At 52.0% G+C, this 9,953-nt stretch overlaps 1 protein-coding gene across 3 annotated transcripts in view; it reads right to left on the bottom strand.

The window, feature by feature from the left end:
• Nucleotides 1-1,970: 1,970 nt before the first annotated feature.
• Nucleotides 1,971-9,953, bottom strand: part of Ghrhr (growth hormone releasing hormone receptor) — a 30,635-nt gene continuing 22,652 nt past the window's right edge. For all 3 annotated transcript variants that reach the window (XM_005377510.2, XM_005377511.2, XM_005377509.2), the window contains exons 5-13: nucleotides 8,990-9,087; nucleotides 8,148-8,277; nucleotides 6,957-7,110; nucleotides 6,715-6,775; nucleotides 6,143-6,212; nucleotides 5,246-5,337; nucleotides 4,574-4,703; nucleotides 3,968-4,009; nucleotides 1,971-2,294 (exon numbers count right to left, since the gene is read on the bottom strand). In XM_005377510.2, coding sequence (XP_005377567.1) covers nucleotides 2,169-2,294; nucleotides 3,968-4,009; nucleotides 4,574-4,703; nucleotides 5,246-5,337; nucleotides 6,143-6,212; nucleotides 6,715-6,775; nucleotides 6,957-7,110; nucleotides 8,148-8,277; nucleotides 8,990-9,087 — 903 coding nt within the window. In that variant the 3' untranslated portion in view covers nucleotides 1,971-2,168. The remainder of the gene's footprint in view (nucleotides 2,295-3,967; nucleotides 4,010-4,573; nucleotides 4,704-5,245; nucleotides 5,338-6,142; nucleotides 6,213-6,714; nucleotides 6,776-6,956; nucleotides 7,111-8,147; nucleotides 8,278-8,989; nucleotides 9,088-9,953) is intronic.

The raw sequence follows: 9,953 nt of genomic DNA, 5'->3' as shown, positions 1-9,953 counted from the left end.
TATTATAACTACAAGCTGTTTCAGAAATGGAGAGAAAATCCCTTTCAGGAAACAAACAGAAACATCAGGGATGAATGGTTGCAGGGTAGTAGGGTTAATGTTGATTTTTACTTTCTTTTAAAATTCTCCCTGTATCTCCCAAAGGCCTGTGAGGAGTGTGAATTACTCTTATGACCAAGACTAAAGAAAGGATTGCATGATGGGTTTTTAAGCCCACATTCTGACTTTGGCATTTGTCTGACCAGGCAGGAGTCAGGCAGCTGGGCATCACGAGTAACAACGTGACCTTTGGTTTCACATAACTGTATCAGCCCCCATGAGTGTGAGGGAGATGTCCATCAGCCTGTACCACACACACCCCCGTGCACCAGCATCTGGGGCCTTCTGTGCCCAGTGCCTAAGAAAGGAAATTTGGTCCAGGTAGCTCACAGAAGACACACAGATCCTTTGTGCAGAAAAGATTACAGGGACAGTAGAGCTCAAACACAGTCCAGGACAAAGCAAATGGCACCTGGCTATCAGCCCAAATGGGCAGAGGCAGGACAGGGGGGAGTAGGTTCTCAGGATAGCAGGGGAAAGGAAGAGTATCAGGAAAGGTTGGTGTAGTGAGGGAAGGCTTCCTGGAGGCAGGAAGAACGGAGCTGAGTTCTGTAGGACACATCTGCCGTGGGTAGACCAAGCAAAGGAAAGATTTCGTTCTGACCTGCATAGTGTCCATGAGCTTGCTCTCTGTACTGAAAACCCTCTATCCCACCAGTCAACAAACAGGTCGCCAAAGACAGCACCTGGCTCTCTTTCTCTTCCCTCTTGTCAAAGAGGAGAGTGGCAGAGGGACAGATGGTGCAGCTGTGTTACATCAGGTGGGGGGCAGCAGCCAATGGGCTGGGCCACAGAAAGCACATAATGGAAAAGATGCAAGAGAAAGACCTAGAGTTGAGGAATCTCTACCCCAGAGGAAGCCAGGGAAAGAGACTCAAATAATTCCTAGAAGAACATACCCAAAATGCTAAGCAGGCACAAGAAGAGATGTTTATACTTGTCTAGCATCAGGGAAGTACAAATGAGAACAGCGATGTGTTGCCACTGTACATATGCTACTGGCTTGCAAACATTACCAAGCTGGAAAGTAACAAGCGCTGGGGGCTGGGGGCCCTGGGGAATCCAAGAGCTGCCGATGGGAGTGCTGGTTTGCAGCTGCAATCTGGCAGTACTCATACTTATCATGTCATGAGAGGTGTGACTGATGCTTCACGGTAAGTCCTGGAGGAAGGTTTGCTCCAGCAGCCCATAAGGGACACACAGATGGATGTCCACCTAGAGGGAAGGGGACAGGTAACCCAGAGGAAATGGCACCACGTGGCACATATGCAGTCAAAACAGTGGACCAGATGTACACAAGGCAACAAGGAAGGAGGGGGTCTTCAAAGCACAATGCTAATGCTAAGGGGGAGATGTTAGGAGCACGATGAGGCATATAACCGATGGCATTTATGTAAATTCAAAACAGGCATATGAAACACTCCATTTTTGCAACATAGAAACACAAGGATTCACATGAAACCCATTGGCTTGTGAGCCTGTGAAAGAAGGGGAATGGTAACCAAAGAGAATGCACTTTAAAAATAAATACATAGGAGGTCCCCGAAGAGAATAGTGATGGTAATCCAGCATGCACCAAGGAGGGATAGATGCAACTCTATCAAGTGGAAACCCAAATAAAAAATGCAGATACAACCCCTTTGGAAGCGCATTTACACACTCAAACATGTGTCATTCATATATAAGTTTATTAGCTCCTCCAGGTTTGGGGCTGTAGTCCTAGACCCAAGGAAGAGGACCTCAAGAATAGACACAATAGGGGCTGGGGATTTAGCTCAGCGGCAAAGCGCCTGCCTGGCAAGCGCAAGGTCGTGAGTTCGGTTCCCGGTACCGGAGAAAAACCAAAAAAAAAAAAAAAGAATAGACACAGTAACCAAGGGAGTCAGAGCATGGCATACAGAAGGCCCAGAGAAAGGTCAGTTGCAAAGCCAGGGTGGCAGCGCTGCCCCCTGGCCTGGGCAGCAGCATGGTGGGCATGAGGGCTCCCAGGGTCTCTTCTCCAGACAGTGGTAGGCACCAAGCAGCTGCCCAAGCCCAGGTGTGGGCTCCGGTTGTGTGGTGTAGCCAGCCTAGCACATAGAGGTTAGCACCTTGGGCCCCACATTAGAAGGCATGGTCCACTTAGTACAGGTCCGCCGGGCTGGCAGAAGTTCAGGGTCATGGCCATGCCACTTGCGTGAGATCTCAGTCCTCACCTCCAGAGACAGGGAAGAGAATGTTAGGAAAGTCTCACTCTCGTTCACTACTTAACCCCTTGAGACTTTTAGGCAGGGAGGGGCTTGGTGGGAAAACAGCAAGACAAGAAATGCCATAGTTGTCACAGGCACCAGCTGCTAAGTACCACCTCCAAAGGACGCTACTTCCTCCTTCCTCTGAGAATTTTTGGCCGTTTAGTTCATTTTCCTACCTTTTAGTGCTCCCTTGTCTGAGCCCAGTTAATATCACTTATAGGTACTTTCTTGAGCTCTTGGCCAAACACCTACTCTGTCCCCCTGAATGACTCTGATGAGTCCCTGCTCTGAGGTTCAAGTCTGTGAGCTGAAGTATGACAGATTCCCAGGGAATCTGTCCAGAGGACACAAATGAAAAGAGGGAGGACCCAGTCTTCCATCTGAGGAACTACAGTCAAGAGAACAGAAAGCAAAACTGCCTAGGAAAGCAGGAGGGGAGACTATATCTTCCCATCTCCACAGGGCTGTTGGGGACAGAGGGACCCGGGGCACTGCACCCACCTGACAGAGTTGAGCTGGGGCTGTAATAAAAGATAGAAGGGAGACTAAGTCTGTTCACATAAAGATGATCTTCCTACAGCCAACCAGCAAAAGAAAGCACTCGTGGAAATAGTAAGCTCCCTGTCAGCAGAGATATGCAACCATCTGGTCTCCAACCCTGCTCCCTGAGACAGATCACTCTTTACTTCTCTCTAGAAACTCCTTTCCTAGACCCATTAACCTCATCCTAGCCTGCTCTTGGCACTTGCCAGGCTCATGACCTGCTATGCCCAGACACTGAAGCTCTGTGTCTGCATCCCAGAGCCAGAGAAGTTGCACAGGACTCTGAGAGGTTGGTCTGCACCTGCAAAGAGGCAGAAGGAAGGAGCAGTCAGGGACAGAGGTGGCAGGTGAGGCAGGGAGCAATGCTCCCCAACCAGGGGTTAGGGCAAGTGCAACCGGGTCTCCACAGAAGGCAGAGCCCCCGACAGATCTGTGGCCACCAGGGGGAGCCCTGACCCTGCCTGTATGCACTGTGAGGGCCTGGGAGTCTGGGCTCTGAGCTGGATTTTCCCACCTCTCTACCCAGAGCAAGATGCCACACTGGGAAAATCCACAGGGTTCTCTGAGTGGCCTTCCCTTCCCGTCCACCTGCAACTTCCACAATTCCACACGTACAATAGTGGCTTCTACTCTGTCCACTCTACCTCCAGTTTGGCTTGGCCTAGTCTTTTCATGTCTTTCTTCTAGGATCTTTCAGTCTCTCACGTTCTGCTCTGGGTCTTCCTCACTATCTCTGAATCTGACTCTATTTCCTAGCTCCCTGTATGTCTATCTCTGCTTGTCTTGGTTCCTCCATCCCTGTTCCTCTCACTGCCCCTCCCCTAGCAGGCATACTCCCTCCCCAACTCTCCCTTAAACCCTGAAACACCTCCTCCCACCTCTTGACAAATAGACAGTAGAACATGGCTCGAATCAGAGGAGGTAAAGATGTCTACAGAAAGCATTCAGGTTCTGCTCGGTGCAGGAGCTCAGGAATGACACCCGCTAAAGATCATAAGAGTAGAGGGTGACAGGGGTTGGCCTGAGATGAGAGAGAGGGCCTTAGGACTGTAGCAGGGGCCTCCAGGAATTAGGGAAACCAGAGAGTCACATACCTCTTGGTTCAGGAAGCAGTAGAGGATGGCAACAATGAAGCCCTGTGGTAGTACAGAGGAAAAACTCTATCAGAATAGTTTGGTCTGTCTCCAAGCTGTGCACAGTCTTTTTACTGCCTTCCCATCCACCCCCAGTCTGTGGCTTGGGCCAGGTCTTTGTGAAAAGAAAATTCAGACACATCAATCATTATGTGCCAGATACATTGTCCCATGTAGGCATCATAGCAAGCCAGCCATGCCTTACTGTTAACCTTGTCTCTCTTTCTTTGTTTCTGCATCTTCTAACAATGAGTGCATTACTTAGTACGTAACAGGTGCTCTGTAAAGAATGGATAGATGGATGGATGGATGGATGGATGGATGGGTGGGTGGATGGATGGATGGGTGGATGGATGGGTGGATGAATGATGAACAGAAGAATGGGTGGATGAATAATTGGATGGGTGAGTAGAGTAGTTGAATGAATAGAGAGATAGCAGTATGGATGGAAGATGGACAAACAGTTGAAGAAATGGATGAATAGTAATAGTCCTCATTCTACTGTGAAGTTAGCAAAGACTTCGCACCCAAGTACCTGTGGGGAAAGAGCACCTGTGCAGGCCTCACCTGGAAGGACCCAAACCCCAGCTCCAGAGGGATGCGAATGCTCAAGCCAGCATCATCAGGCAGAAAATTAAAGACAATGTAGTGGACTCCAAACAGTGGGATAAGGAGAAGTGTTGACTTAGAGAGACGCCTGAAGGGAAGAAACACCCCCTGGGGTACAAGCTGGGATTAGAAACTCCCACGCACACGATCAGTTTTCACTGCCCACCTCTACACATCTACCCTGAGCAGCAGCCATCCCAGAACACTCTGTCCTCCCCTACTCCCCTGGCCTTCCTCACTTTGGGACACTGAATTCTGTTTCAGTTTATTCTAAATTCTATGCACTTTTAAAAGTCTAGTCAAAGACCATTTTCTCCTGGAAGCAATCTCTGATGCCCTCTGCCCATGATCTACAAAGAATCTCCCTCTCCAGATGCCTGTTGAAATTGGTTCAGCTCTTATCAGCCTGTTTGGCTCCGTCACGGATGGTTTGGTGTCCCCACCTTTCCCACACTGTCAGCTTCTGGAGGGCAGGAACTACATCTAGTCTCTCTGGGGACATAAGGAAAAGGATGGGGTTGGGGCCCGAATGCCTGCCTGGTAAAACAATGCACATAGAATCCTTGCCTCCATATCTCCACATCCCTTAACACACACACACACACACACACACACACACACACACAGTACCAGTACTGAGAGTGGGTGTGCAGGCTGCCCTGTGTTGGCTCCAGTTTCCTCAGCAGGATGCGGATGATATTGAGAAAAAGACCAAAGTTTACCTAGAAGCAAGGTATAGGAAGATGGAGAGCAAGAGTCAGGGGTTGTCCGAAGTGGCCTATGGTGGAGCCCCAGCCACTTTGGGGGAATTAGAAACTCCAAATCCTTGAGACGTGGGGATGCGCGGATGGATGGATGCACTGACTGCTGCCCTAGAACAGTGGTGGCGAACTTGGGCCATGTGTGTGCCACAGTGAGCTGTTCGTATCAGTGAAAGCTCTAAAAGGTTTGCCATCGCTGCTCTAGAACAATGTGGCCTGAGACTTGGAGGTCTCACATGGGGACCTTGGAGGGCAGAGGAGGACTCAGGGAACCCTCCTTCTTCACCCTGGGAACAAGGGTGGAAGGGTCAGGCCTCGCCACCTGCCTCCAGATGCCTCCCAGAGTCTTCTCTAGCACAAACCAGTATCTATCACTTTGAACATTGCTATGCTGACCAAAATTCCCATATTCACAGAACCACACAAGGCCCTCCTAGTAGCCTCCCGTTCTGAGTGGGAACCAGGTGGGTACAGGATTCCTCAACCTCCTACCCCAGCTTTCACCCAACAGTGGGTTATATGTAACCAACACAACCATCACATGGGAAACCGTGCAGGAAGGCCCAAGCACTGGGGGAGCCCATCAGGTTGGCCAACAGGGTTCCCAGGCTGGTAGAGGGTTGCCTCGAGAATCAGCAGACCAGGAGAGCCCAGGTTTCCTGACTCCCAGCCTGGAGTCCTGTTTCCTGCTGTATGTGGGTGGTCCTTCTACAGACCGAGGGAGGCTGGCTGAATGAAGCAAAGAACACTAGCCTCAGGGACTCACCGCAACAGAGAGGACGATGGGCCCTTTGATGATCCACCAGTAGGGGGAGCTGTCATCTAGGTCCCAGCACCTGGAGAGAGGACAGGCCAAGGCTGAGGCCAGCCCCCTTTTCTGTAGTAACCGCACCCTTCCCTCCTGTCCTCTCTCTGTTCCTGGGGCTCCTCTCCTCCAGGACTTTCATGCCTTACATCTCATCCCAACTCACTGGCCCTATCTTCTGTCTCACCCACATAGGACTCCCCTCCAATGGGGAGCCCCAGTCCAGGTTGGGCTCAACCTCCATAGGCTGAAGCTCTGTAAAACCTGTCTGATGTTTCCTTGCTGGCCTCTCACATCTTGTATTCCACGGGCAGCTTCCCATGCCCTCCTCATCTGGGCAGCCCTGACAATCTGGCCCCTTCTGCCCTGTACCTGCCTCTGCTGGGTTATCTGAAGGCAGCCCCTTCCTCTGCCTCACGGAAGCTGGAACCTCCTCCTCTATTTCTAGCCTGGAGAAAGGCCATAGTGCCTGACTATCTGATCTAGCCCCTGCCCACCAGGAATGGTGGTGGGAAGGCAGCAGCTGGACTCACGCGTTGTCCTCGAAGGCCAGCTTGCAGCCCACCCAGGTGCCTGTGAAGAGCGTGGGGAGTCCTGGGCAGAGAAAAAATTTGAGTGAAGGGTTTGTGTCCATGGCTCTGAGATCAACCCACACAGGGACTGCAAAGGCAGGACCAGCAAAGGCATATGGACCACTTTCTGTGGCAGTAGGATTGTACCCTCCCCCACCTGTGTCAAGGTCACCACCAGGGAAATGACGCTCTTCAGAGCTCACCCCAGCCAGCAAGAACCAGCCACCAGAAGGCTGTCCTGGAGCTGGGAGATGTGGAGGCCAGGAGGCAGCTCAGGTAGACAGCTTCTGCCAGCAGCCAGCTGAAGTTGGTCATGGTGGCAAAATGGCAGGCAGCTACAGAGACCTTGCACTGGACCTGGGGACCAGAGACCTGGATGCTTCCTTACAGCCCCCAAGGAGGCCTTCCCTACACCTCTGAGACCCTGAACCTCTATCCCCCTCCACTTCCATCCAACTTCAGGGCCCACCCTGGGTAGTATAATGCAGTGGCTAAGCACACAGATTTGGGATCTAGACAGCCTCGGTTCAAGTTTATAACCTATTAACCATGCAAACCTCCTCACGTTTAGCTTTCCACCTGTGTCTATCTCATGGCTCCATTACTGTGGAAACTCTGCATAAGCACCGATGCTGCTCATCTTCCCTTGCACCAGCCTTTGGGAGCTATAATGATGGACCGTATATCCTCGAACAGCTCAGAGCTGCAGACACCCAGGACAGGAAGCACTGCGCTTGCACACATCGGCTCACCAACAGTCATGAGCAGCAGTGTGGTCTCAAGACCTGAAGGCCTGGTGTTGGTTCTAGCCCTTCACCTTGCCTGCTGCCTCTTATTTACAAAACAGAGCTACAGGCATGCTTTCAGCCTTGAAGATGAAAGGAGATCATATGTGTAAAGCACTTAGTGGGCTGCCTGGCACATGTATGTGCTCAATATACTCAATTATTAGTGGTTCCATTGATTAATTCAGGTCATCTGTGGCTTTGTTCATACACTGGTGTGCTCATTTCAAGCCAACTTTGGGCTCACTTGCAGACAGCTGAGTAGGTGCTCAGCTTCCACACTCTTCCCCCTTCCTGCTCTCCCCGCTTCACCCCTGCCTGCACGACTTCCTATTTGGTGACCACACGCCAACCCTCTGTCTATGAGTGTCTTCACTCTAGTCTCAAATCCTTTCTCCTCACTATCTCACCGCTGCTGCCACCCTAGCTCTATAGCCACTTCCTCTCTGAAGCCCTTCAGGTCTCCTCAAGCCCTCAGCGTCCTCTACCAAGAAGTCCCGAAATCTGTGCACATGAGGCATCCCAGGCCACCCACATGGTGGCACAGACACACCTATGCCTGTCATCTGGCCTCCTCTCCTCCCGCTGCCCCCCCCCCATGGCCTTTACAGTGGAGAAGACACAGTGCTCTATGTCATCCTGGAACAGGGTAGAGTCCTTCAGGAACACGGCTCCTGCCTTGAGGATGAAGGTGGTGAACAGCTGGGTGTGGATATAGTTCCGAGGGCAGTGGAGCCTCCTGGAGGGGTGGGGAGAGATGGGAAACAGCTGACCAGCAGGGAAAGGAGCTTCCGTGTGCCCTCAAGAGGAGCCTGGCGTGGCTGAGCTGAGCTGAGCAAGAGATAAGTGGAATGAAAATGAATCAAATCAGGCCAAATCAAATGGAATCAAGCCCAACTAAATTGATCTAGATTGAGCTGGACTTGACATTTTCGCCTTGCTGGTCAGCTGAGCAGCCATTGCCCTGGGCTCTGGCAAAGAGGCAGGAGCAGAGGAAAGTACTTGTCCTTGCCTGCAGGAGCTCCCCTTCTAGGGATCCGAGGTTGAAACAGGGTCCCCTGGATTAACAGAAAGACCACCCCCCCAGCAGAGGCCTGCATATGCTGCATGTGGGCTCAGACTTTGAAGGCTGTAGAACCATGAAACCAGACAGTAGTCTGAGGATTAAAGTAATCAGGAAGGGTTGGGCTTCCATTTGGAGGAAGTAAACGTAAGGGGGGAAAAGGCCTTCCAAGCAAGCAGGGTGAGCTCTAGGTAAGCAAAGGCATGGCTGTAGGACTGAGTTTTTGGTGTACAAAGGAGGAGATGATCTATGTATTGGGGGAAAGGGCAGACGTGGGCGTGGTGTCTAGACCCGGGAACCACTTAACTATCCCAGCAAAGTCACGCTTGGTCCTCTGGATGATAGAGAACCGATGAATGCTGTTGAACGGGTGATGAGGACAGCGAACCTGAGAGCAACCAGGATGGCAATGGCCACAGACAGGGCTGCAACAGAGATGCTATAGCCCGTGGTGTAGATGATCTTCATGGTGGAGAAGTAAGGTTTCTGGGGAGAGTAGACAGAAGATACTCTCAGCATTCAGGGAAGGGAGGCTTATCAATCAAGCAGGAGCAGACTTTGCAGCTGCATCCACCTTCTCCCCAGGGCAGAGGTGTCTGCGGGCAGCACTGGAAGAAGCACCCTGTGTGAGGGAGGCTTTCACTCCTGCCCCGTCTCTGCTTGTCCTGCTGGGCCTGCTGGGTGGGGACACTGAGACTCGCCGTGGCTCATCCCTGGGGAGTGACAGCGCCCAAGAGGAAACCAGTCGTGCTTATTGACATCCAGCTTGCTCACCAGCTTGGGAACACAATGTCCCCACATAAACAGAACGGCCAGGACACCGGGGACAGCCGCAGGCAGGCAAGGAAAAGCTCTTTCTGTGCCCAAGTGTTTGGAGCCAATCGGTCTCGCCTGGCCACCAGAGAGAAGGGCACAGGCGCTGGTCCCCTGCCCTCACTCTCCTGTGTACTTCTTGCCCCTCTCGGCTTCAGTTTTATCATCAAGAAAAATGGCCACACTCATGTTGGTCCTTTTAGAAAGAAGGGGAGGAAGAAGCAGGGTCGTGAGGGTGCACACACCTGCCAAAGCCCCTGCTAGAGCAGGACCTGCTTCCATGCAGCAGGGGAGGTGCTGGCTGGAGTCCAGCCCCGAGTCACCCCCTTGCCTGCACTATAGCCATGGTGACCGCCATGTAGACTGAGGGCCAGGGAAGGGAATGCTGCCCAGCACTGCCTGGAGCCTTGGTTTTCTCTAAAATCCCTTGGCTCCCTGCACTAGAGGCCTAAGCACAGAAGAGGCTCGCCAAGGAGGTGGGAGCCAGCCCATCACCCACCTGCCCTCTGCCTTCCCCCTCCCTCCAAGCAGATTGCCCA

Source organism: Chinchilla lanigera, unplaced genomic scaffold (genome assembly GCF_000276665.1).
Source record: "Chinchilla lanigera isolate Chin_1 unplaced genomic scaffold, ChiLan1.0 scaffold00009, whole genome shotgun sequence".
Classification (NCBI taxonomy): Eukaryota; Metazoa; Chordata; class Mammalia; order Rodentia; family Chinchillidae; genus Chinchilla; species Chinchilla lanigera.
The sequence above is the reverse complement of the archived record's forward strand: the minus strand, read 5'-3'. Positions and strand labels throughout refer to the sequence as shown.